At 46.8% G+C, this 27,763-nt stretch overlaps 2 protein-coding genes across 3 annotated transcripts in view; both read left to right on the forward strand.

Annotated features, from left to right (window-relative positions):
- Positions 1–2,372: 2,372 nt before the first annotated feature.
- Positions 2,373–5,787, forward strand: RPL14 (ribosomal protein L14). The gene is made up of 6 exons (XM_082045170.1): positions 2,373–2,500; positions 2,999–3,100; positions 4,176–4,270; positions 4,507–4,606; positions 4,984–5,037; positions 5,606–5,787. The coding sequence occupies exons 1-6, from the start codon at positions 2,498–2,500 to the stop codon at positions 5,762–5,764; spliced, it is 513 nt and encodes a 170-aa protein (XP_081901296.1). The 5' UTR covers positions 2,373–2,497; the 3' UTR covers positions 5,765–5,787.
- A 12,802-nt stretch (positions 5,788–18,589) lies between these two features.
- The window catches only part of GASK1A (golgi associated kinase 1A), a 19,524-nt gene continuing 10,350 nt past the window's right edge, over positions 18,590–27,763 (forward strand). For both annotated transcript variants that reach the window (XM_082044153.1, XM_082044154.1), the window contains exon 1: positions 18,590–18,937. In XM_082044153.1, the coding sequence (XP_081900279.1) occupies positions 18,935–18,937 (3 nt within the window). In that variant the 5' untranslated portion in view covers positions 18,590–18,934. The remainder of the gene's footprint in view (positions 18,938–27,763) is intronic.

Consider the following 27,763-nt stretch of genomic DNA (forward strand, 5'->3'; position numbering starts at 1 on the left):
CCATTGTTTGTCACCGAGAAGAGCCTGGCTCCATCCTCGTGACACTCACCCTTTGTATATTTGTAAACATGAATGAGGTCACCCCTCAGTCTCCTCCAAACTAAAGAGACCCAGCTCCCTCAGCCTTTCCTCATAAGGGAGATGCTCCACTCCCTTAATCATCTTGGTTGCCCTACACTGGACTCTCTCCAGCAGTTCCCTGTCCTTCTGGAACTGAGGGGCCCAGAACTGGGCAGAATATTCCAGGTGTGGTCTCACCAGGGCAGAGTAGAGAGGAAGGAGAACCTCTCTCGACCTACTAACCACCCCACTTCTAATACACCCCAGGATGCCATTGGCCCTCTTGGCCACAAGGGCACAGTGCTGGCTCATGGTCATCCTGCTGTCCACCAGGATCCCAAATCACTTTAATACATTCCTGCTTCTCCATCTTATCAGGATTGCTTCCCTCTGTGTGTAGTTTCCCTTGCTTGCATCTTTTGTCTCTGGAATGATGGTTACTCGTTTCATGCACAGAGCTTTTCAGAGTGAGGAAGTGAAAACTAAAAGGCAGATTCCCATATTCTGTCTCTGCGAACAAGCCAAAGCCTGTGAGGCTGCCCGAGTCACGGTTTCCACACAGGTGTGTTGCATGCAAGAGAACTACTTGTTGATGCATATGCTCAAAATTTAAGTGGATTATGAATTCTGATAGGCACATAATGTGTTTTCTATCCCAACTTCATCTATTCCCCGTATTGATTAGGTTGTGAGGCAGGACAACAGTGGCCAGTATTTTTACCCATTAATATTTTCAATATTTGTATTTTGTTTCTATTATCACCTTTTTACTTTCAGGTTTGCTTGTGGGGTTGGGGTTTTGTTTTCTTTTGTTTTTCACAGGCTGAAAGATGTTTTGAAAGGAACTAAATATCTTTTTAAATGGAGATAAAAAAGAAAAAGTAGTTACTTGTTTCCAAGAGGATCAGCAGTGAGGGCTTTGTCCCTTCTTTATTGGTATAATACTATGTCCTGTGAGTCTTACGAGAGTAGCAGGACTTAAAATAAGGCCAAGAATATATTACAAGATGATGGAGCACTCTGTGGCACCCAAGTTACAACTGAGAAATCATAAAACTTACTTCAGAATGCATGGACGTTACAGAGATTGTCGTGCGATAAAAGCTCTTACTATGTGATGTATCTGGAACTGCAGTTAAAAAGAAGACAGTTGGATGAGAGTATTAAAACGTTGCCACATTTCTGTGGAAAATGGTATTCCGGAACATTTGCTTTCCATGTTTGCGAATGGCAAAGCCATTCAGACGTGGTTTTGCACAAATGGAACACGCTTGGAAGTTAGTCTTCTTAGACTTGGCAGCTAAAGAACAAGTAAATGTGTTCAAAAATCGTTCAGGCTTCCAGATGTCCTTGGATAGAGCCAGTATCTGATCAAAGAATGATTTACCTCTGTAAACCACCTCCTGTTTTGCTGTTTAAGTAGTCCCCTCTATTCCCTATGTATATAATCTCACTTCTATTATCACCAGGATACCCATCTGGCAGTTTCAGCTGGGAAAGCAGGAACTCCTGAGCTCCCAGCCAGGCACCTCCACCTCCCTCCCTTACAGCTTCTCTCAGGCTGGCACCGTGGCTGCCTTTCCATGGTACAGGACTTAACACAGCTGGGACACGCAGCCAGCTGGGCTGCGCTTGCTGCAGCAGTTGCCTGTGGAGGGGAGGTGATGGGGATGGCAATGGCTTCTGTGACCGCAGCTCTGTCCTCCCCCAGGTGCCAGACAGAAACAGTTTAGAGGTGCGGGTTGTGCAGTCAGCTAGAACTGGTCTCTGGGAGAGCCAGTGTAGTAGAGCAGCACTGGGGAACGTACCAAGTATGGGTGATTTATCTTTTTGTGCTCTGTACTGCCTGCTTATGAGGATTAAAATAAAATTGTGAAAAGCTAAGCCAAGTATACTTCTTATTTTTTATTATTTGCCCAATGCGAGTATTTTCACCCTGGCAGACAAGTTATGGCACCGGTGGGTCAAGAGCTCAGTGCAGTGCTGAACTGCTCGGCCCGTGGCTCTGCCGTCCTCTCCGCTGTTCTCGCACCGGATCGCTCTCTCAGGGGAGCTACAACCAAATCCGCCGCCGGGCCGGGGCACCCAGGCTGTCCTGACCCTCACGCCGAGCTCGGGGTGAACCGCAACTCCCCCATCCGGGACAGCGGGACGAGCTCAGGGCACCGAACCAGCCCGGCATCACGCATGCGCGCGCACCGCGCTCCTCTTCCCAACACGCACGCGCCTGGAGAGGCACGCCCACCGCCACCACGCGGCTCCCTTGGCGCGCACGCGCACTAGCACCGAGCTGCCGCCGCTCGGGCGGTAAGCTGCGCAGGCGCACTCCTCTAGGCGGCGCGAGGGCGCCGCCCCTGCGCATGCGCAGTGGCGGCCCGGAGGCGGTTTCCGGGCGGCGGGGGGACCGCCCCTCCCTTTCTGCTCGCGGGCGGCCATCATGGTACGTGCGGGCGGGCGGCCGGGGCTTCCGCGGCCTAGCGCCCCGGGGGCCTTCCCGCGTCCTGTTCGTCCCTTCCCGCGGCTGTGTGGCCGTGCCCGGCCCGGCCGTGGCGGCGGGGGGGAGCCGGGCGGCGTGGGGGGAGGCCACGGCCGTCTCGCCCGTGCCGGGCTGGGAGCGGGCCCCGCGTGGGGCGGGCGCGGGGTCGGGCAGGGCCGTTGTCGGGGGACACTCCTGGAGGCGGCGGGACCGCTCCTGGCGCTTTGCGGCCTGCGGGGCTCAGCGCGGCTCCCCGGCGCCTCTTCCTCCGCCAGCCCGCGGCCTCCACGCGTGGCCGGGAACAAGTAGCTGCGGGAGTTACCGTGGGCCTTTCGTTCAGGCGAGGGGACTTGGTGCAGACGGGGAGATTGGGAACCTGCTCCAGGGCTGTGAGAGCCTTGAGTCTAGCAGTGGCTTTACGGGTGTCTTTGCCTAATCCCTGACAATTCGTACCGCTCCCAGGTGTTCAAACGCTTCGTCGAGATTGGCAGAGTTGCCTTCATTTCCTTCGGGCCACACGCCGGCAAGCTGGTGGCCATCGTGGATGTTATTGACCAAAACAGGGTAAGTGAAGAGTGCTGTACCTTTGTGTTCTTTACATCTTAACAGAAACATGCAGCAAGATGGAGCTTATCAATTTTTTAAAGTAATTTTTCTGTGAATAGAATTTTCAAGGAAATAAGCAACTGACAAAATTGATGAGATTTAACAGCTGTTGTATTTGAAAATTTCAGTAGCAAGTTTTTTTCACTAACAAGTGGTACTGAAGAGAAGCTATTAAATGTATACTGTTATTAAGTTATGAAAGACATGCCTATCATTAACCAATTGAGATGATGCTTCCTGACCACCTGCAAAACGACAGGATATTTTTCAAGTTTTAGATCCTTCTGCATGACAAGAGACAGAAGATTGAGTAATATGTGGTTTAGAAGCAGAGTGCTTAATTTATGTTTAACTAGTAATTAATAGATGTAAGTAAGAAACTGAACAATTATAACTAACATAATAAATTATTTCTTAGTATAGATCTATGTCAAAATTTTCAAAAAATTGTAATGCATATGTAATAATTACGTGAATATGAGCAGCGCAAGAGCATCCAGTCTTTGGAGCACTTATGGAGGATAATCCCCAGTGCTCCCAGTGCTGATAAAATAAAGAATGCTGCTTAACAGTATAATTGACTCTGCTGTTAAGTTTCTTCATCTGTTTCAATACTTTTCCTCTCTCTGCTGTGTTTCCTAGAAGTGCACAAGTGATGTCAGTTGAAGTCTAAAACTTACGAATGGAATGGTACTAATGTATGTTCAAAGCAAATGTTTGGGCTAGGGACTCTGAGCTTAATGTTCTGGAAAAAAAAAAAAAAGTATGACATGTTAGCTCTTTTTTAGAAGTAAATTTAGTAAAGTTTGAGGTTCTTTTCCAAAGACAAAGGTGGGCTTTTAAAATTCTTCCTGTAAAGCTTGGGTTGTGTGTGCAAGACTTAACAATCTTGGGTTTTGTCTGCATAACATTTAATTCAATTTTGGACCATTGTTGCCAAGATATTGTTCATACATTGTTAGAAAGCTGCTGTCTAAATGGAGTATGAAGGGAAAACTGCTACAAAACCCCCACATTTGTTGTCCTTTCTCAGGCACTAGTTGATGGCCCCTGCAGTGGTGTCAGAAGGCAGGCTATGCCCTTCAAGTGCATGCAGCTGACTGACTTTGTCCTCAAGTTCCCTCACAGGTGAGTTGTCGGCCTGTGGATGCTTTTTGGAGTCGCTCATCTGTTCAGTCCTAGCAAAACATTTAGACAACAAAACGTTGATTAGGCCACAGAGATACATGTGGCATTGACTTAAAGTAAGTATCTGAAGTACCATAGAAGGGTGATTTTCCCTTCTATAAAATTTGATGGGCCAGCATCAAAGGGAACCAATTTTAATAAAGACTAGATGTAATTACGTGACTCTTCTAATGCAGTGCCCGTCAGAAGTTTGTGCGACGTGCCTGGGAGAAGGAAAATATAAATGAAAAATGGGCAGGAACAAGATGGGCGAAGAAGATCGAAGCCCGAGAAAAGGTACCATTTTTCACTGAATGAGTAAAACCCATTCTTCTGCTTATTAAAATCAGGTGCAATCTAATAAACTAGGTATTTTCAATTGCAGGCTAAGATTAAAGATAGACAAGGCATAGATTTTTAAAAGTTGCTACATATCAGCTTTAACTTCTTGTATTTTAACAGTAAAGGTAGTTTTGTGAAGTCATTTCTACAACTGCCTTTTTTCCTGCACCATCACTTTCCAGCAAAGGCCTTACATAGTGAAGTACTTCCAGGTGTGTGGCTAAACCTGATTTGGAAGTGATCAGAGTTATTTGTGGAATGCTTTGAAATACTGAGTTTTACTATTTGAATATGTATATATTTGAGCTTCATTAGTTATTCTTTTCAAACAGAAAGCCAAAATGACTGACTTTGATCGCTACAAGGTTATGAAAGCAAAGAAAATGGTAAGTGTTTGAGTGTCGCTTCTTTATGGGCTTAATGCTTATAGCTTTCACTTTAGAGCCACGTACTGATGTTAGTGGCCTTACTTTCATAGTTGGCTTGGGCGATAGAGTGACAGAAAGTATGTGAATGCCTTGAATTTTTCGTGCTGCTTTGGCTACCACTTTCTCTTCAGGAGTTGATCAATCTTCAGTGTACACAATCTGTGTGTCAGTCCTCCAAGTTGTATCTGGGAAAGGAATTACCTGCTGATGAAATCAGATATTTTTGATTCTTTGATATATTTCATCTTTTAATTAAAGTCATTACACATGAAATACTGGGGTGTCCAAGTTACCAGCCAGAATGATGTTGTCCACTTGGTAGATCAGAACAGTTCTGGGTGGAATTTGACATTTTAAATGTGATACGTGGTAAATCTTTTGATTATATAATATAAATGTAATTTGTTAGCAAAGGGTGGTTATCAAAAAAGGTAGACTCTGAAAGCTTAGAATTGAACTTAAGGCATATTTATGAGCTGCTGCTGTTTTCATTCTGATGAGTAGTAAATGTTTTTCATTTTTACAGAGAAACAGGATGATCAAGCATGAAATGAAGAAGCTCCAGAGGCTGGCTTCTAAAAAAGGCAAGAAGCCAGAGAAGTCTGAGAAGCCGGAGAAGCCAGCAAAGCCAGCAAAGGCACAGAAGTCAGAGAAGGTGCAGAAGGCACAGAAAGCGCAGAAATAAAATTAACTTCTAGTTATGTATGACACTGTGTCCATGTTCTGATTCTTTAAAATGAACAAATGGTTAAACATCTGATTTAAATTGTAATCATAAGTTCACTTTTACATCTGACCATGAATTGTTGTCTGTCTCATTTATTAATGGTCCTAGTGTTGCCCTGGAATGTACAGAAATGTTTTTTTGTCAAGTTCTGTGAAGCTGACCATAGAAATGATGCTCAGTGCTCCATACCCCAGTTACTTTAAGTAGGTCAGGTCCTGACAGTTTTAGTCTGTTTAAATGGTTGGGAATGAACAAAATCACTTGAACGGTCTTGGATGCAAAAGATGAGAAATAATCAATGACTTGAGCTTTCCTGGATGAATTAAGGCATAAACTGAAAGTATGTGTTCTGGTTAGAATGTAAGTATGTCAGTGTTTGAAAGACTGACAAGTTGCTGTTCAAATGCTTTAAATTACTCCATATTTTCTAAAAAACTCCCAATAGTCTTCAAGTAGTGACCTGGAGTGCTTCCATACTTCTGATGCCTAGCAGGTGTCCTGTAAGTACAGTTACAGTAATCAGTGATGTATTAACAAGGTGGAAGTTGGTGACTTGTGTTTAAGCATGCTCACTTTCCAGGATGTTTAAAGTTAAGAGTTTATGTCAAGACCTGAGCCTAATTGCGGCTCCTTAAACTACGTGGCAAATAATTCTCACTGTTCAATCAAAGCCATTAAGTAAAAGGGGACATGACCTAAAAATGAATCCATCTGAAACACTGAAGTGCCCAATTAAGTAATGTTTACAGATCTCTGAATGTCAGCAGCCATCTTTTCCTGTGTAGATTGTTGGCAGCACATATATTTATATTGAATGAAGAAATCGTGGAAGTCTGAGATCTTTTGTAGTTGAAAAGCAAATTATTTTTACAGTCAAAACAGGAGGGAGAACATATTTTAAAAAAGTGAAGGTTGTAAGACCTTTAAATAAATTGTCAAATATAGACTGAAATAAATAGACTGATAAGCACGTGCTTTGACAAAGATGTGTTTTTAAGTAGTTACATGGCCAGCATTGAGTATTTCAGCCAGAACTGGGCATCTGCATGCTCAAAACACTTAATACAGTTGTCTTGAGCTTTTTATATGCCTTTAGAAATTGAGTTCAAGCACACAATTGATATAATAAGGAAAAAAAATAGCAGCAATTTTGCAAATTGGGATTAAAACTCATGCTCAAGCATCTGGAGGTCTTGATTTTAAAGTGATTAAATGCACCTACTCTGAAACTTGTAACTTGAAAGGTGTATCAACCTGGAGGTCCCTGAAGGTGAAAAAGTTGTTCCTTAGTGGGTTTGGTTTGCTTTTTGTATTATTATTCTGCTCAGTTACATAGAACTGGGGCAAAATTGGTAAAAGTGCCTATAGAGAGAATAGATGTGTCTTCAATCATAATGAGCTTCCCAAATGCCTTTTCTACATTATTTCCTCATTTTTAAGGGGACTTGCTTCCAAAGAACAGCCTTGGCTTGTGACTGCAACAATTTGTCCAGCGTTTTTAACTCCCACCAATACCGCTCAGCAGCTGATGAGGTATCTGAAACACTTCATGGTGAGAGTATCACATGCCTTAGAAGGAAACTTGGTTCTGTATTACCACATCTGCCATCAATTACCATGAAAGTACCTTTTTTCACAGTTTGGAGGAAAGGGAATGAGCAATAACGGAATATATCGGTCTTTAGCACCTGTGCTGTGACTTTCTGGCAGCATGTTCCATGTGAGCAGCATCTGGGATACAGAAAACAGCAGTAGAGTTTTGTTCCTGATGGTTACCACATGATGGCAGATGAGCTCTTCACAAGGTTGTTCCTCAGGCTTCCCCAAACGAGGCAACTGTGCTGCCTCAAGCATTTTAGAACAATGGACATGCTTATCCAGTTCTTCATTTGGCCTTTATAGTAGGCCAAGATGTACTTTGCTCAGAATATCCTTCTTTAATTTACTTTGTGGAGATCAGTGTGAAGAAATAGGATCTGCTGCTTAGAAAAAGCTTAAAGTGAAGGTCCAGTGTTTATTTTCCCAGTTTATTTAATGCAGAACATGCTGGGGACAGAGATGGAAATGCACCCTATCCAGTTTACTCCTGAGATCAGCAGATGTTGCCACACTTACTAAACTGATACCAATAGTTTTCAATGCCAGCCCTTATCTCTGCTGCAAAATCTGGGAGACATGAGCACTTATAGCAGGAGGATTGGACCTTTAACCATAATCTGTAGCTAAAAGCTGTAAAATCCGGTGTTACTGTGAACCAGCTGCAGCTCCGGGCTGAGTGATTTGCTGGTGGTGCATATTTCTTAAAAAAATAAAATAATAATAATAATTTAAGTGCTCTTGGTTCTTGTCCAAACATCCTGTGTTTGGCATCTGAATGGGGTTCAATTTTTTTTTGAGATACCTGGAAGAGGAATATCTGGATTTACTGATCTTTCTGGTTTTCAAAGACTACTATTCAAACTGTCCTTCATTCAAGGCTCGTGAAGGCAATGATGTTTTCATTGTCTTATAGTTACCTGTCTATTAATAGATAGTACTGTCTGTTCTGAACAACTACTGCGCTGCTGGTGCTGAGCATGGACTTGTGGCAAGTTTGGTCTGGTTCACAGCTGTATTCCCTCTGTTTATTTTGTCTCCCTTCACTAGTGGTGCCTGTTAAATATTTCCAGCCCTATATGTTTCTCTCCTTTCCCCCTGCCCACGTTGATGAAGTGTCTCTGAAAACTCCACGTGCCTGCCTTTCATCGAGATGAAAAGGTGCTGATTTCTATTCACGGCATTATCGGTGGTAATGGGAGCAAATTACAGGGATGGCTGTGTGGTTTGGGCTCTACTAATTTCAGGTCTTCAGCTTTTAGTTCTTCCTTTGAATAATTTATGTCGTTTTGTTTTTAGTTTTTTGCTTGTTTTGGTTTTTGTTTTGTTTTTTTTTCTTTTTTTTTAAAATCCTTTTTAATGCTGTTTTGAGCTTTAAGCGGCATATACTGTTGTCGCACTCTGGCACTTTTGAGTTTAAACTGGGATTTCCTTCTCTGAAGCAGAAAGATGTGCTTTTTACCTGTTCAAGCACTGCATCCCTAGTGCTGAAGTACTGCAGTCCTTGTCCCTGTCGTGACAGAGGCAGTGGCCCTGCAGATGCTGGTGATTTACCCACACCCTCACTTTTCCCCTGAACTCCTAACAGGCTTCATTCTTGGATTCTGTGCAACCTCCAGTTCACAGTGTCCTTACGTGGGAATCTGGCCCAACCTTTACCTTGTGCAGTTGACCCCTGTGTCATATTCTTGTTTTAAAGAAGTGAAGAGTTGGTCATTTTTTCCTCATCTTGCTTTCAGTGATCAGAAGCCAGTCTGAGCGGCCCCAAGGTAAGTCTTTGCAGCAAACTCTCCCTCCTCCTGCCAAAGCTTTGAGACCACTATGTGCATCTGAATTACAGAAGTCTTTCCACCTGCAGCCAGCGATTTGTGCTGGTCAGCAGCCTAGAAATTGTACCACTGCCACCAGCACAGAGCCGCATCCTCCCTCAGAAGATGCATTGACCAAGTTCTTATTACAGAGGAAGTTCTTTTTAACATTTCCCCAGTGGTGTCCCAGTATGAGGGTGTTTTTCAGGATATTTTGTTCTGTAACTGTTGGGGAGCATTGCTCCTTGCGTACAGTGAGGAGAGGCCCTGACCTGCTCATCGTGGCTCGTGGTAGAGCTGGGCTCTTCCCTCACGTCCACTTTGGGCTCCTGGTGGAGCTCAGGTGTTGTTTTGGGACACTGAGCAGCTGATAAAGGTTATATGGCAGGATCTCATCAGGAAGTTCTGCTTTGATGAAAATGATAGATGCTTTGAAAAAAGTACTAGTGTACATATTTAAATAGCATGAAAGAATATTGTCTTTGAGATCAGCTGGAGCTTTACCTAAGGACACCCAGTGGGAGGGCACAACATCTGAGTATTTTTCACAATAACTCAGCAGACAAGACTTTTTAAAGCCACTGTTTGAACCTCATATTTACAAAAGCTGTCAAACAAAAGAAGGGGCTGTTGCTAGCTGTGTTATTGCAATTAGATGCTATATGCAGGTGATCTAAATAAAGGATAGGAAATAGGCTAGCGGGCTTTTTCCTTCTTCCTTCTCTTCCTCCCTGGAGCCCCCAAGTAACTTTGAAGGGATTTTTTTGTTGTTGTTGTTGATCTTTTATTTCTACTGCTTGCCTCATTCGCATTGCACAAGTGAGTCTTAGCTCATCCTGCAAGTCTCTGTGGATAATGGAAAAAAATTGGAGCATTTATGGCATAATGAAGTAAATGAAGTCTGACTAGCTGAAAGTGGCATCGTTTTTGCTCTGGTTGCTTGAAGCATTTTTCAAGGTCCAGGGGGAGGCTTGCAAGCTGCTACTGTTGGCAACGCGTGCAGGTCCTCATCCCAGATGTGAGCAGAATTCCTCAACTCCCAGCCACCTGAATGTGACCTTGGAAGGAAAGGTGTTCATGCAGTGGACGTGCCTGGCCTCTGCTGGCAGTGCTACAGTTCTGCTTGAGGCAGGTGTCAGGGCACAAGGGATAGAAACCAGGAGATGTGGGGGTTGATGTGCTTCTCCAGCTTCACGAGAAGCGGCGCGTGATCCCTGTTATGGCACAATGGTTCCCTTCGCTCTCCCTGGTTGCCCCTGCTCACCGCGTGGTTTTGGGTTGCTCTTCAGAAGGCAAAGCTGTGCATAAACCAGTTGGCAGGTAGGAATGACCACTTGGTTGTGGCTGCACTGAACTTTCCCATTGGCACTGAATGGCACTAGACTTCACTGGCAGCCCCAGATGGGAGCATCAGCGGAGCTCTGCTGGGGCACAACAGTGGCCCATATGACTCCAGCCTGGGTCTCTGACACTGCCAGTGCAGGGAGAGGATGTGAGTTTAGCCCCTCCTCTTGCAGTTCCCCAGCATCTACAATAGCAGGATTAGGGGTGCTAGAGGGCACACCCTGCCCATTCTCCTCAGTATCTCTTTTAGACCTACTGTCCATGAATTTACTCAATCTTTTGCATCTGCTCACACCACCTCACTCTACAATATTGTCGTAACCTATTCGAGAAATTCACTACTATTGTGTAGAAAACTGCTGTTTAGTGTTTTAAATCAGTCTCCTACTATGAGGACTAAACAGGAGCTACCAGCCAGCCCCATCGTGCCACGTGGCAGACATGCTTGCCAGCTGTGAGCCTGAAGGTGAAAAACTGTAATTTTGCAGAGGAGTCTATGGAAAGGAGATGAGTTACGACATGTCCTCATTCAGAGTGCCATGACTCAGTATTTGAAGGATCGTCAGAGTTGCCATTAAATGTCAACGTGGGCAATTGTGTCATAGGACAGTTATTCCAGTGGGAGACTTAAAAGCATCTGCACGCTGCCTGGTGCAACATGCTTTCTAGCATCCTATAGCAAATTTCAGGCTGTGTGCAGAAGAAAGCCCCAATGCCGTGCCACAGGATGGGAGCACCCAGGGTCACTGGCACTGCCAACAGCCCTGGGTCATGGCTCAGCCAGGAAATTTGGTGTCCTTATGGTCCTTGGAAGGGGACCTACAGCTTGGAGCAAGGTAGCCCCTGACAATCTGACATTTCTGTTTGACCATTTGGGGATTGTTTCTACTCAAAGCCTGTGAGGAGGTCGTCTTCAGGGTTATTGCTTTGTATCATTAGGAGATGATGCAAAGCAACCTGTGGGTGTGTGGACAAGAAGAGTGTTCCAAGTCTTCAAGATTCCCCCTCTCCTCTCCCCCACTGCCCTATGGGGTGCAACAGAAGTTCCCGGCACACTCCATCTCCTGTCTGAAAGTTCCCAGAACTTAATTCCTCTGATTATTAGAAACTTTCTCATTTTCAACCTAAATTTATTCATGACCAATTTATAACCAGGAGGCTTCACTTCTTGCTTCTGTAACTGCAGGGTTGTCAGGAAAGATTCATGAGCCCATATGTTGGTCAAGTCCTATTTTCAGCAGCCACAATTCAAAGCTTTCGGATTAAATACTGCCTGAGTACTCCATATGTTAGTGCATACGTTTTCTTCTGACCTACCGTCATGGTGACAGAGGACTTTCCCCAATGCAAAGGTACATAAACAGCCAACCCAGCGTCTTTGTGGACCCAATTCAAGCATATGCCAATAACTCCTTCCAGGAAAAGAAACAGATTGCTTCTCTCGGGTTTTATCTCTCTTTTTTTGGGGGCGGAGGGGGAGGGTAGGGGGGGATGGTGGAATGTTCTATGCATCAGCTTCTGTTCATTTTTTCCTTGTTTCTGTCCAGTCACACAGATTAGAGATGGAGGTTTGCTGGGATGCTCTGAGGGAAATGAAATCATGTCCAAGTTTGATGCCCTGCCAAGCTTGGGACACCGGTGCATCCGCAGTGAATCTGGGAGGGCAGGTTCTGCCCGCAGCACCTGGCCTGTTCCCCTGCACAGGTAAGAAGAGAGTTTTCTGTTCCTGGGAAGGTCTTGGAGAGAGCCACGGTCACACTCTGCGGGAGCCAGGACACGCAGCACCCCTGCAAACTGCACCAGCAGTGTGCTGGCGGGAATCGCAGGTATCACAGCTCTCTGCTCCTGCCTGGCGCCATCCGTGCTCCCTTTTGGGCTTTCTGAAAGTTGTCTGATGCAGTTTCAAGCCACGCATGGAGCTGTGGATAGCGCAGGAAAACCTGCATTCCAGCGCTAATGCTTAGCCCTTCTAAGCCCAAATAATTCGAGCAGTAATTTTGCAACTGTTCAGGATTTTTTTTTCCTGTGATGCTACACACAGTTTCCAGTGGAGTTTTCTCAGGCTTGTCTGTGGCTTTTCCAAGCCGCCTTTTATGCATGTGGTAGTATGGGTGGATGGCTAAACAAAGTCTTTGTCAAGAAGGAGCAAGGAGTGAAGAGCGTAACAATCACCAGCTAATGTGGTTTCATGGTCAGACAAACTCATCACCTTCCTGAGAAGACCACGACATCTGTGCTGGCAGGGCACTTCGGATATCTCTGAGGCAACAGCACCATGTCCCATTTTGATTTTGAAAATGGTATCATTTAGAGCGACTGCTTTACATATTAGATGAGAAACTGTCTCAACAACAGATCTCAAAATGAGACATCAGTGCTAAAGCCTTTTTATGCTGTGGGGTGGAATTGTTCTTCATCCAACATCCAGTATTTTTAAACAATGACCAAGTTAAGGACACACAGTCACATGCCAGTGTTTATTTGCTAGCAGAGTTTGCAGATGGTGCAGGATTAGTGGGACAGTAAATAACAGAGCTCTGAATCCCTTGATTTACACGGTGACAGTCCAAGAAAACGGTGTTTCTGATTCATCCAAGCACTGCGGTTTGTATCTAGCAAGGAGAAAGAGAGAGGAAGAAAAGATAAGGCTGTTATTGAGAGAGGGGGAGTCTGCCTTGGGAAGGATGGACTCTGAAGAAGACAGAGGTGTCTAGGGTGAGATACGTGTAGGAACTCAGTGTTAAAGTTCAAGCTGCTATACCAGCTGCTGGGAGTCAAGGAACCCAGAGTGGCACTTGGGAGAGCAGGCTGGGAAATGGTTCATTTTCTAATAACGCAGTAAATGTCTTGGGCACAGGACATGGGTGGTAAGAACTATTTCTGGCTGAAGATGGGAGAGCTTTAAAAAAAAAGTCCTGAGAAATTAAAAAATGAGAAGAAAACCCCAACTCTTTTGAATCATCACAGTTCATGTCTTGCAAAAACAATGCTGTGGTCTGACAAGCAATCCAGAATTTCTAGCATTTATCTAAAACGTAAGCTGGAGGAATGAGTAATCACCTCTGAAGGACTTAATAACTCTTTGTCCCTTCCTCCATATACTTGTGTTTGAGTCATGATAGTAAGGAGGATACAATAGGTATTTGTGGGAGGCATAAAGCCCGCGCTCTCAGGGAACATATGATTCTTCTGCAGATGTTACTGTTTTCTCTGGCATCTTAAACACTGCTCATAAAGGATTTCTCTCTCTTCAGGATGTAACCCCCCTGCCTTTTGTCTTGAGTCAGACAAACGATGACAAAAGCATCCTGGCAGCATTAATTTACTTTAATTATTGGATTTGGGGCGTGCAGCTTCTTCAGCTGATTTATGAAAATTCCGTGCATTCCATAAGTGACCTGGGTGCACTTATTTCCATGTGAACAATGAGGAAAACCTGAGACATGAGAGTCTGTTCCCACATACAACACATTGAAAGAAATCACCCACATCCAGCATTTTGTCTACATTAGGGAATCAAGGCTTGTGCATTTTGGAGACAGTGGCTGTGTAAGTGGGGCACGGGTATTGCTCCGAAATCAGATGCAAAACTCAATTTTGCTGCTCATTTATTTCTCAGCATCTTCTGGGTCCCAGCACCATCCCCAGACCCACAGTGCTGAGCAGAAGCCCAGTTCTCTCCCCATTCTGCTTGATCCCTATAGCCTTAATTTCCCATCTTTGTCACAGCTGCTGCAAAGGAAGGCTGAAGTATCAATGTCTCCTCTGTAGCCCATTCCTTATTAAATGTCGAGGCCCGTTATCAACATATGTAAGAGATAGCAGGGAAGGGAGAAGAGAAATTTGAAGGCTTTCTGATAGGCTCATTTGTAATCCATGGTTGATAGGCAGTGATTTATCTGGGTAGGGTTTGGGTCTCAGAAATCCATTCAAGCTTATAATTATCTTGACATATGTGGAAAGTCATATTCATAGTTCCTCAAACCCATCAGAGCTTCATACTTTTCTAACAGGGAAAAAAATACCCCTTCAACTTTACTTAGAGGTGGAACAGTTTCCTGTTCCTTGTCAGCTCCTGAAATCTGCCCCCTCTCTGTCGCCTGTCTTTAGCTCCCAAGGGAGAAATGAATGCAGATCCACTGGGACAGAAAGGGAAAGAAAAAATATTTCTCGGGAGAAAAAATAAATAAATAAATAAATCAGCCTATATCCATCCTTCTACCACAAGTATTTCTTTATGAGGACAAGGAAGGGAAAAGGTGAGCCATTCTGTGAAATGGAGGCAGGGTTTTACCAGAAGCTTCTGCTAATGTCTATGGTGACAGCATTTCGGGGAGCACAGAGGCCCCTGTGCTGCTCTGGGTACAGGATGGCTGGGGTTGGAAGGGACCTCTGGAGATCATCTAATCCAATCCACCTGCTAAAGCAGGTTCACCCAGAGCAGATCGCACGGGAATGTGTCCAGGCACGTTCTGAATGTCTCCAGAGAAGGAGACTCCACAGCCTCTCTGGGCAGCCGGTTCCAGTGCTCTGGCACCCTCAAAGTAAAGAAGTTTCTCTTCATGTTTAGATAGAACCTCCTTTGCTTCAGTCTGTGCCGGTTGCCCCTCATCCTGTCATTGGGCATCGCTGAAAGGAGTCTGGTCCCATCCTCTTGACACCCACCCTTGAGACATTTATAAACATTGATGAGATCCTTTCTCAGCCTTCTCTTCTCCAGGCTGAACAGACCCAGCTCTCTCATCCTTTCCTCATAAGAAAGATAGTGCCCATGGCCTTTGCTCTCCCCCAATTTCCTTGCGCTCTGCCTTGCTGCTGCTTGTCCCTCAGGAAAAGATCTCAGCTCTCCAACTTCCACATACCTGTCCCTGGCTAAGCTGGATCTGCTCAGTGATACCAGAAAATTGAAAAACTATCTCTATGGTCTACTTTGAGGGTCAGGGGACCCCCCTTGCTGCTGCCCCATGCCTTCAAACAGGGGCAAAACAGCTTTTCCTCCTGCCTAAGAGCAAGGTGAGAGGGAGTAGTCTTGGGAAGTCTTTGTTACTGGAAATAGTATGTCATCTGGCCTAAGACCCTGGTATGAGACGAGGCTGTTGCAGAGGCTTGCATTTGGGCTGTAAGCTGGGTGCAGTTCCCCCTCCCTGCTCTCCCCTGTCTCCCTTTGCTGCCCACACCGCATGGGAGTTTCTTGGAGTGGGGACCATCCCTTGTCCTGCAGAGGTGTCACCAGATCAAAGGACTGGGATCAGCAAAAATCAGGGAAACCCACGTGTGAGTGAGTAAACTCGGTTTCAAGCTGTAGGCACAGCTGTGAGAATGTGAGCAGAAGCAGTTAGGTGATAGAAAACAAAAAATAAAGAGAGAGAATAAAAGCACTTCCGCTGTTCAGGTGAACAGTGGTTTTCCAGAATGAAGTAGCAGGGATGGTACCAATGGGGTTATGCTGACAGGCGTGGGACTGCCAGCTGAGGTACAATGTAGACACGGTTTTATAGATTTGGAGGGACCCCTGAGCCTCCCCAGGAAACAGGTTCATAACACACTTAGTCCTCAGGTCTTGCTGCATTTTTAGTCTGATTTTTGCACTGAGAACATCATTAAAAAACTTCTCCAGGGGAAGGCGGGGAGCAGAAATTAAATTGAAATTTCAAAATGCTGAAATTTGAGTGTTTGTTTTGAGGCTTATCATACCAGTTTGGCCACTGATCCCTTATAGTCTGCCTCCCACAGCAGCCATCCATGCCTGTTTCTGATGGCAAATTCCTCAAATGTCAGGCGTGCATTTTAAATGGTTATTTGTACGGAGAGGCAATCCAGAGAGACCAGCCAGAGCGCTTGGCCTGTCAGTCAAGGCTCGCAATGCTGCTGCACCGACAGGAATCATTTTGACAGAAAATTGCATATAAATCGAATAATTTCAAAATTAAGAAAGGGAGATGAAAGCAAATGCTTCCGAAATGAGGTGCCACCAGCGAGTTGTGATGTACAGGTTTGAGCCTTGGAAGCCCTGCAAATTCCTCCTTGTCCCAGCAGCCATGGGCTTGGTCCGTGCCTGCACCAAGGCTAACACTAGGTTATTGCAAATTACCTAATATTACTAATTATGTTAGAAATATTGGATTATGAGCTGCCCCAGGGGACTGTTCTCAAGCAAAATATTGTCACATGTTAGTCCAACGCTGCAGTGCCCAGGCCAGGCAGCAATGGGGGGACCTAGGGCTTGGTTTCCATACCCCTTCCTGATGCCCAAGGGTGGTGTGGGTAGGGGTGTGCTGAAGCCAAAATTAGACTCGCTGCTTTTGTGTGTAACCTTCAATCCTCTTCTTCTCCTAGCTACAGTTTTGAGTAGCAGTGAAAGGTGCTGGGAGACATACCACAGAAAAAATAAGATGCGCTAGATGAACCAAGGGGGTGTGAAGGCACAGGGGTGATGGGGTCAGCAGAAGCCCACGCTGGGCGGAGCATTGTGTTGCCATAAGTTCTTATGCTGATCACATGAAATGTCACCACAGGACTGTGCATGGTCAGTGAGCCAGAGTGGGGCTTCGGGCCACAGGAGCTGCCTCCTGGGCTCTGCCACTGCCATCCTGTGTGACCTTGGTCAAGTCACTTGGCCACCTTTCCTTCAGCCTTGTGCTCTTCTCTTTTTAGACCAGGGGTGTCAAACTCATTTTCACCAGGGGCCACATCAGCCTCGCGGTTGCCTTCGAAGGGCCAAAAGTAATTTTAGGACTGTATATATGTAGGAGTAGTTACATTTATCCAGGCCTAAAATTACATTCAGCCCTCTGAAGGCCACCGTGAGGTTGATGTGGCCCCTGGTGAAAATGAGTTTGACACCCCTGTTTTAGGCCATCATGTCTTCAGTGTCCCTCAGAATAGTTTGCACTGTGCCTTTGTTGGACTTTAAAAAATGTAAATATCAGTAAAGAATAATGCTGATCGGTCCTGTTTTATTTACGGTTTCTTCTCTGAGTTTGTTGCACAGGTCAGAGAGCTGGAAACCCCCCATGCATGACATGGAAGGTTTCCTCTTGTCCCAAACCAGGCTGGCAGGGTCTGGAGCTGGCACTGGGCTGAGGCAGGTGACAGCGTTTCCTGTCATGGTGGGGGACGGATGGGTTTTGTTTGGCCATAGCCCAGGGCTGGAAGGGAAAAGTTATATGAAGGGAAAAAAAACAGCTTTGCAGGCTGGCAGCTGCCTGTATTCCCTGCTTGGCCATGGAGGGATGGTGAAAGGCGCTGATTTCCAAAGCGATGCCTCCAGCCCCTCTTCTCCCAGAGATCCGAGGAAATAGCATTTAGGATGCACCTTACATCTGGGTGCAGGTGGGGAGCTGCATTGGCTGGGCACTGCAGGGCTCACTGTGCTGCAGACCTGGGAGTGAGATCTCCTTCTCTCAGCCCTCCCCCTCACCCCTCTCCTGGTTCCCTGGGGGTGCTGTGTGCCCTGGGTGCCTCAGAAAAACAGGTGCCTGCGCACCCTAAAAAATGTTTTTAATGCATTAATGCCTTTTAAGCCTTTAAGAAATCTTCTCCCAGAGCTGCAGCCACTTCAGGCACTGGTGCAGCACATGCAGCTCTTTGCCCCACTGTTGTTGAAAGGCAATGTTAATAAAAACCTGTAAAAGGTGTTTTCTCAGTCACCCATGAGTAGACTTGGGGTTTATTTTCCTGGCTTCAGGGCCAGTGCTCTGGGATTGATGTGGTCCCTGGGGCTCTCCCTGTCCCTCTGCTTGGCTGGCACTGAGGTCACCATGAGCTTGGGAGGAGCACGTGTCTCCAGCCTGCTTTACCTGTGCCTCCTGGCTCAAATCGGCCACCGGTATCAAAAAAAAAAAAAAAAGAAGAAGAAAAAGAAAAGTAAAAAAGCAGCTAGAAGGGCTTTTATTGTGAAATCGAGACTCTTCGAATGCCTGTTCCCCCCCTTCCCAGCCTCTCCGCTCCCCTCCCCACAGGGAGGTGGGTCTGGGATGAGGCAGAGTTTGAAAACTTGCAGCTGAAGTTTGAAGGGTGTCCTCCCGCTGGGGGGAACAGGAGGCGCCTGCTGGTGCTTCGTGGCAGGGACTCGGCAGCCCCCGGCAATGTGGGGTCAGGCAGCAGAGATTGCGGGGAGCCTGGAGGGGCACCATGGGTGACAGCCCCCAGCCGTGGTTAACGGCTCGGGGAGAGGAGGCGGGTTGATTAGTTGCTGGAGGATTTATTATTATTATTATTATTATTATTATTATTATTATTGCTATTTTTATTTTTTTAAAATTTTTCATGGGTTCCTGGTGTTGTATGGAAGTGTTTCAGGCAGCTGGTGCCCGGCTCAGGAGGTGATCACAGGCAGTGAGGCACACGAGGAGGAGCGCATCATCCGGCGCTGCGAGACATGGTAGGATTTAGGGGTTTTCTTTCCAAACTGATGGCGGGAAGCGACGCCGGGTCTGCTCAGGGACACCAACCCCATGGGATGAGATGTGAGGTCATGTCCCGACTGTGTCCATTACAGGAGCAAGTTGAGAGGGACCTCTTGGAGGACTGGGGCATGGTGAGGGAACCAAGGCAGGGACCCACTCTGGCATGTGTCTGTCTTAAATGACACTAGAGGTGGACAAAGCAGACTGTAAGGATGTTGGTAAAGGCAGTGCCTGATGCTGCAGTGCCTAAATGCATTGCTGTCTGCCAGGGAGGTGATCATGCTTCCTCAGCTGAAATCCACCTTTTAAAGAGCCTGGGTCACATCGCTTTAGGCAGGCAAGAGCATGGGGTGAAGGCAGCAAAGTGCAGATATTCTTGGCGACCACGAAGAGCCCCTTCTTGCTTTCCATTTGGTCCTCCCAAAGCATGGCATTTTCATCAAAAAGGCACAGAAAACCTGCCAGTTTGGCAAAGGAAAATGCTTCCTTGGGAGAAATGTCGTGTTTCCCCAGTGACAGCAGATTCCCCTGTATCTGCAGCACATTTCAAACCTTAGGGTGGTTTTTCATGTCTAGTTTCAGCGCTCAAGTTTGGAACATCCCTTGGCAACCAGTTTTCAGACCCATCTGAGCAAGTACAAGCTGGCTGAGCTGGGATGGGGCCCCCACCACTTCCCATCACCCTGTCCTGGGAGGGGATAGCTGGGGCATCATGCCAGGGGGGGCTTCATCTCTGTTCCCACACCTCAACCCTTGCAAAGCGTGTGTCAGGCAGGGATTGCAAACGCATGTGATGGATGAGCTGAGGAGACGCCCGGTGCTGCTGCCAGAAACTGGTGCTTGGGTGTCGCTTGTGTTGCTGAAATGTTTTTATGTCCTCGAGAATATGTGGATGACTCAGAGTAACTCTGGGAGCAGTGGGGCCGTGCCAGCTTTCACCAGAGGGTGTGTGGGGGGTGTGTGTTTATGTGAGACACCACTGTTGTGCTTTATGATTTCTATCCTAGGATGTTTTGAGTTTCTTAATGAATTTCAGCACCAGGAAAAATAGATAAGACTGAGGTTATTGTCACTCATTTTGAGCTCGTGAATAACTCCTCCCTGTCAAAGAAAAAAGCAAGGCAGCTCTCCCTGCACCAGCCTTTTGTTCACAGTAACGCTTTCCTGCACAAGCCTTCACTATGAAGCCTTTCAAAGAGTATATAGCCTGTGCCAGGTACCTGGTGTGGTCTCCCCTGCGAGAGCGGGATATTCAGTTTTTGCCAGGATTTTCATTTTGCTTTGGCAAAGCAAGGTCTGCTTCTGCAATCCTTTCCCCTTTGTGAGCTCCCGTATTGCTTGCTTTGATTTCACCCATAATCCAGGTTTGCTCTGGGCACTGCTCACCTGTAGGCAGGGCAGTGACGGTCACGAAGAATAAATTCAGGCTGTGCTGTTTGCTGCATTTGCAGCAAAACCCTAAGCAAAATTCCCAAGGTGAGTTTTGACTTCTTTCAAAAGCAGCAGGAGGGTGACCATGTGCAGAAAGCTAGAGACACCCCAACTGTGAGCGTCACTGTTAGCAGGGAGCGCGCTCGCAGACGGTTGCTTGTTGGATCCAGCCCTGTACGTGCCCAGCCTGCTGGAGCGGTGAGGGCTGGGGGATGACTGCATGACCGAAACATCTTCTTTCTTCTGGTTTCAAAATCTGCCAACTGCTCTGTCACTCACCTAACATGAGGTAGTCTAAATAAGAAGGAGTGATTACACTTTATTAATCCTCTGGCATAGACGCCAAATACTTTTATTACCCCCTCTGTTTTAAACGCTCAATAACTCCAGTCTGCCTGCAGCTATTTGCCTTGCCCTGATGGAAAAGACCCTTTTTTAGGTCCTGGTCTGGTGCTCGTACCACGATGGGGTTCGAGGGAGAAGCAGAAGGGGCTGGAGGGCGGCTGCTGGCAGGCTTTGCCTGGGACGGGGTCTGCAGGACTCAGGCAGCACTCAGAGCCAAGTCACCAGCAGCTTTCTTTCCTTTTTTTCCTCTGTAAAAAGGAATGGCTTAAACAGAGGAACACAGGGTTACTTTTTTCTACAACTGAAGCCAGGGCTTTTACGAACAATTCTGTTTAGAAGAAAGCCCGCAGGGCTGAAAGGCTCCGCTGTCCTCCTCCTCCCTCCCCTTTGGAATCCCACGAATGCTCTTTCCTGCTCTCCAGGAAGGGAAAAAACCTGACAGCCAGCTCAGGGAAACCCAACCGGCCAATTTGGGCAACGTCCACTGAAAGGCCAACAAGGGAATCCAGTGCTGCCCCTCGCCAGCATCACGATGTGGGTTTTGCGAGCCCTTCTCCGGCACCGAGCAATCACTGCTATTCCCTGGTGCTAGTCCATTGGTTAGAAATGAAAACTGAAACTAAGTGGATCAAAATCTCCCCTCCCCAAAATACAGAAAAAACGCGACCCTCACTAAAATAAATAAAACAGGACTGGGTGCCAAAATGTGTAAGAGTTTTAGCAGTTTTTCAGGCACTCATCAGCAGGATTGGTAAACTCATCAAGAGTGAGAAGGAAATAACATTTGATTTTATTTTAATGTGTTCCTCTCCATATTAAATGCAGCCCAGAACAAACAAGATGTGTCTTTCTAGCACTTTTGCTCTTGGCTGCTGGTATGCACAGAGGAGCTGAAGCAATGCAGCCCCACTGGGAATGCCAAGTCAAAGCTGGTGAGCAGCCCAGAAATGCAGCAAAAGAAGCGATTGGGGTGAGGGGGGCTGTGAGGAAGGGAATCTGTGGTAGCCCCCAGGTTGCTGCTGTTGCTTCCCTGGGTTTGGGAATCCCACAGGAATCATGAGTGCGAGCCACTTGCTGTGGCTGGAACCGAAGCACTGAGGAATGGGGCTGTCCATTCCCGAATGCTGTGGGGAACAAAGCTTATTGTTTTTCACCAGAAGAAACCCAGGAGTTTTGAGGCAGTTTGTGTGTGGGACTTGAAGCAAAGGAGTCGAGCCTGTGGGTCGCAGGCTGCTGCCCTCCTCTGAAGCATCCCCTGCACAAATCGTAAACAAAGGCAAGACTGTTCAAAATGAATGGGAGCACGAGGCACAGATGTTGCACAAAGGCAAGCCACATCTGTTTCACCGAGGAAGGGGCCCCCTTCTTGCTGTTTCAGCAGGCAGATGGGGAAAGCTGCTCTGAAAACCTCTGGAGCTCAGTGCAGCAGGCTGGCCAGGAAACTGGGACGAGGGGAGGGGGAAAAAGGGAAACCTGGCAGGATCTTGCACAGCAGCAGAGGGAACAAGGGAGCAATGGTTGCCCAAACCCGCTGCTCTCCCTCCGTGATATCCCTGCCAGGATTTTGAGGTTGTGCCGCTCTCACGTAGGTGTGAGGGTTAGAGGAACAAGTGGACGATGAGGAGGACCTCCCGTGTCCCATGACGCTAGCAGGACAGTTGTGTATTCATGGCTGCTCAGAGCTTTGCTGGCTCACTGGGAACACCAGGTGCTGTTTCAGGTCCATGGTGTCCTGGATGGTTCAGGTACAGGTTGATACTGCTTCATATAAGGCTTTTAATGGTCTAAAGTAATGGAGAAGTTTGCCTATGTACATGGCAGCAGACCCATGTGTCTTGGTGACACGTCCTGAAAGACAACCAGCAATCTCTTAGGAGATGTGTCTCCAAGAAGCAGAAGACCCAGCTCAGTGCAAGAGTCTGCAGAATAGGCCCTGACTTTGAACTTGGGTAGGAGAAGGATGAGGCATTTGAAAGCTTTTAATCTGCCTACTTTGAGGAAAAGAATTATGGCATCCGAGAATGTTTTATTTTGTGGAGCTTTTTGTTGACTTCTGGGATTAAACCGGAGGGGTTCTGAGCTGCACTGTACACAGCATCAGGATGAAAAATGCCCTGTCCATCCACCGATGAGATGAATATTAACTTCCTGCAAGCCGAAAGATTTATATGGTGTGAGCAAGGAGAATTATGAATCTTTCATTTTTCTCAGTGAAAATCACACAATTTAGGGGTAAGGACAGTGTCATCACAGGAAAAGCAAGTCCCCACCAGTACCCTGCAGGGCTTTAGTCCATTCCAGGTGCAGGAATGGACAGTGCATGTCCTCTCCAGGTCCCCCTGAGTGGCAGCCCTGCCCTGACTGTATCAGCTACACCCTATAGTGAGGTGTCCTCCATGCAGGTGATGGCCATCCATCTCCTCCATGGTGTCCTCCATCACATGCCCAGGTTCTCCATAAAGACGCTGAACTGGACATTGGGGAGACTTGGAGCCTTGATGCTCTTGTAGGCTACTCCTAGGGGTTTTATGAGCCTGTGTTTTGGCTGACCTTGGTCTGTAACTCAACTGGGACCAGACAGTGCAAAGGGAATGGTACTATTATGTACAAGTGCTGGGATTTTCTTGTGACACAGAGCAGTTTCCAGCTCCAGCTGAAGATTTTGTTCAAAATGGTCTTTTGAATGATGGAGTGTGTGAGCAGAGCCAGTGCTCAGCCTGTGGCCAGGCAGAGAAGCACCGACAGGGTGAGGGGCCTCCCAAAACCAGAAATAGTGGGTATGGGTGTCATTTAGCCTGAAGAAAAAGAGGCTTAATGGAGACCTTATTGCTCTCTACAACTAGCTGAAAGGAGGTTGTAGCATGGAGGGTGTTGGTCTCTTCTCCCAAGAAACAAATGATGAGAGAAAATGGCCTCAAATTGCACCAGGGGAGGTTTAGATTGGATATTAGGAAAAATTTCTTCATGGCAAGGGTTGTCAGGCATTGGGACAGGCTGCCCAGGGAAGTGGTGGAGTCACCATCCCTGGAGATGTTTAAAAGATGCGTAGATGAGGTTCTTAGGCACACCGTTTGGAGGTGGACTTGGCAGTGCTAGATTAATGGTTGGACTTGATGATCTTCAAGGTCTTTTCCAACCAACACAATTCTATGATTCTACGATATTGAGCAAGAAACAGGAAATCTCAGCCGTGAGAAGCAAAAAGCTCAAGGAACTGACTCAGGACCTGGAGCCCAGGTTACACCAGGTTATTACTAGAAAGAGGCTGTGGAGCTCAAGGGTTTCAAGGATTTTATAGTTCGCAGCCCCAAGGCTGTAGCAGTAACTGGGAAGAACTGTGAAGGGAACATTATTTTAGAAGTTAAAGGAAGCACATTGGACCATCCCTTTAAAGTCAATGGTCAGAGTGAGTGGTGTCAACACCATTTCATCCCTTTATGCTGCTGCTGGAGTGTTGTCCTATGCTACTGCAAAGCATGCTAATCTCACAGTTTGACCATAAATTATCCCCTTGTGGCAGAAGCTTTGCAGACTGTCCAAAATTTAGCAAAGCACAGCATGTTTTGAAGTTTTGCACCAGGCAATTTAACTTGGTCGTTTTCTGGTTTGGTTTTGGACACGCTGGTGGGAAGGCTTGTGTGCCAGTGACCAGGGCTTTGCTGACTCTGCAGGGAAGGACCCAGCACCATGTGGCGATACGCCAGGTTTCCATCTCCTGGGCTTCAGCAGACCCAGCATTTGCTCTGACTCCTTTGCATATGGTTTGTGGGAGCACAGTCCCTCTTCTCACCTCTGCAGTGCCTGGTTTGAGCTTCCCAAATCACTCGTGAGGAGCAACATGTGGAAGTGGGTCTGCAGGGGCACCTTGAGCAGACAGGCAATGCCTGCCTGCCGCATTCCTGCCCTGATGCTGAGCAGGGTGGCCACAGGGTGCTGAAATGCAGTGGGGTCGTGGTCCCCGCAGCTTGAAAGGCATTTTGGAGGAAAAAAACTGCATCCCTAGTGGAAAAAACCCCAGACACAAGGCTGGTGTGGGTCTACGAGGAATTACGGCTGCTTTGACAGCTCATGGGGCTGCCCCAGGGTGATGCAGGTGATGGTGGGACATGGTTCCCTAGCCATGTGTGGGGGCAGCACAGCAGACTTGCTTCCCCAGGCAGCTGCTCTGAGCTGGGGCTACCTTCAAGGTTGGCATTCCTCATTTAATACCTGTCTTTAGTAAATTCCCACTCTGCCAGCCATCTGTCTTCCCTAAGTAGGATGATATAGGAAGGCACTTAAACACTTGAATGATGGGCAACGGATGCTGCCAAGGGTTTTCTTCTGCTCAGGCTCACTCAAAGTCATTCTGGGTTGGAGGAGTTTTGTCTCCTTCCACATCCTCAGCATGGTTATGGGTCCCCAGCAGTGAGATTAACCTATGTGCCATGCCCTTACAAGCCAAAAAACTCCTGGAGAAAACCAAAAGGAAGAGGCTGTTCTCCTGGATCTAGTTGACATACCAGCCTGTCTTTCCAACACTCTGGGAGCTGCCACGAGCACCACATGTTGGGCACAAGGCTCTGGAGATGTTCCCAGAGGTGGTGGGCAGCCAGAGCAGATTTTCCCGTTGCTTTTCAAGCAGCCTTTGTTAAAATCAGTTGTGGCAGGATGCGTCTCCTGCTGCCCACATGGTTTTGCGGTTCATCGGGCGGGCAGCAAGGCAGTGCTGGGGGGGTGAGTACAGCCCTGTGTGTTGCACCCCCCCCGCAAAATACACTCTGTACAGTGTGCATCCAGATAAATGCACAGATCTGCTCTTAACCTGCTCACTGGTGGCCTGTGGCAAAATCCTCTGAGCTCGGGACCCCAGGGCAGGCAGGCAGCTGAGAGGGACATGGCCACAGCTGAACCAGCTCGGTTCACTCAGGTACCTCTTTTGGATGATGGGATTTGCTGCTGGAGGGGTCTGCTAATGCTGGTGCAGGGGCAGGAGCACTTTTTTGAATGCCAGAGGAAAACAGGGGTGAAACACACTTTTAAAGGCCACGTATTTACTTGGTGTCCTTCCAGTTTTGGGGCTGTTTCTAACATTCTTGGATAATGAAGTTTGAGGATTGTTTTTCTTTTCTTTCAAGCTTGACAAAGCCAAATTGATGCACTTTGAAAAGAAATTGAAACCAGACTTTTTTGCTTCAAATTCTTCCAAAGTTCAAGCGTCCCGGGAATAAAATGTCAAGGATAAAACCCTTCCAACCACATTTAGAAAGTTTTATCCCTGAGTGGCCAGATTGCACAGGCTCTCCACCGTGCCTTCAGGAGCCTGAGCCATGCTGTATGTCCCTCTGATGAGCAAGGTATATATTATTTACTTATTGGCATCCTAGAACAAGCAATGCATCTCTTAAGCCTTTTTATGTGTTTTGCCTGTGGCATGCCTGCTGGGAAATGGACCTAATTTCTGGAGAAGACATGCTGTACTGTCACTGTCTCAGACTAGCAAAGCAGAGCTGTATGTATGGTTTGCATTTCAGGCTGAATTGAAGCCATCACTTGAATTGCAGCATTTTTTTACAGCATGGGCTCAGAGGAAGTCTCTTTGGAAAAGTATTTACTCTGGGCTTGTAAATACGGTATTATTTTCGCAATGTTCTATCATCTAGATTCTTACTAAATTTGCAATATTGGCTGCCAGAAATAACACAGAGACTCTACTTGCACTTTTTTATTTTCTCTTTATTGTCGATGTGGCAGGGAAAACCTGAACAGGGCTGGGGAAGGGAGCCTGTAGTGGCCCTTGCCCAGCTTCACAGCAGAGGATTTCAAGCTTGGGATAGGAAAGAAATGAAGCTTTAACTTGTGGTGCCCAAACCAGAGCTTGCTGACAGAGAAGACAAAGTGGGTTTGGATAGCATTGATGCTTTGACCGCTTGGTCTGTAAACTGATTTGACTTGACAAAAAAAAATGGCAATTGTTGCCATCCATTTGGCTTCCACTACTCTACAGCTGTGGATTAAAAAGGACTTTTCCTGCAGTATTTCAAAGTTTCTCCAAATGATTCCCACATGCATCCCCATCCCCAAATACTCGGATTTTTGGCAGCCAGGCTCTTTGCATGCCCAGGAATGGTGTAAGCAGACAAAGGGTTATTATTGGGTGGCTAACAAAAGCAATCACCCTGCAAATCCTCTGTTACAGAGGAAGAGGGTGGCCTTGGATCTCTCCATGGATGGGACATCTACCACCTCTCTGGGCAACCTGGGTCAGCGTTTCACCACCCTTGTTGTAAAACATTTCTTCTTCATGTCTAGCCTGAATCTCCCCTCCAGCCTCACCCTGGACTAGCTCCTTTTCACTCTGTGGTTTTAAGGGAGAGCTAAAACAAGGGGTCCCCTGGCAAGTCCCGAAGCCCCACACCAGACAGCCCCAGCTCCTGACAGAGGCTGGTGTAAGCTATATGTGAGCAAAGAATTTGGCACAGGGGATATATTTTGCTGCACTACTTTGTATTTCTGGGAAAGAAACAATTAAATGAGAGCTATAAAGCTGAATCACTCCAAATGCACCATTGCTAGCCCTTACGAGCTGCATTAAATCTGCGCAGTCCTTGAGATTTAGAAGGAAATCCCTCGTGGTTGCTGCCAGAGTTGGTGGCTTTGTGGTTCCTCTTATCCACCTCGGCTGATGTAGTGTCCTTGGGAGGGACACAGCTCCTCAACACGGGGCCATCTGAAGCTGTTGTCAGGGCGTCAAGCCTGATGGATTTTTAGGATAGTGCTGGCTCAGCTTATGAAGGGGCTTATGTGCTGGGTGACTGGGGGCATCTCCTCTGGGGGGCTGAAGTTGTGCTGGTGGAGGGGTCTCTGCAGCCAGCTGGAGCCTGTCGTCCTAAAAGCCCCGCGGCTGGAAATGCTTCTGCTCTCCCAGCTGCCTTCTTAAAGTCATTCTGGCTGCTGGTTCTCACCTCCCCAGATTTTCAGCTCTTTTTTTATTTTCAAGCTTTTCCTCTTATAAACAATCTCTTATCCCTTCTTTGAGAATATAT

The sequence above is a fragment of the Streptopelia decaocto genome, assembly GCF_964273445.1.
Source record: "Streptopelia decaocto genome assembly, chromosome: 2".
Taxonomy (NCBI): Eukaryota; Metazoa; Chordata; class Aves; order Columbiformes; family Columbidae; genus Streptopelia; species Streptopelia decaocto.

Bases quoted from the DNA above. Each gene is read 5' to 3' on its own strand.
- RPL14 (XM_082045170.1), top strand. The intron at 4,271-4,506 runs GTGAGTTGTCGG...CTTCTAATGCAG, and splicing joins GTCCTCAAGTTCCCTCACAG to TGCCCGTCAGAAGTTTGTGC. The intron at 5,038-5,605 runs GTAAGTGTTTGA...TCATTTTTACAG, and splicing joins TTATGAAAGCAAAGAAAATG to AGAAACAGGATGATCAAGCA.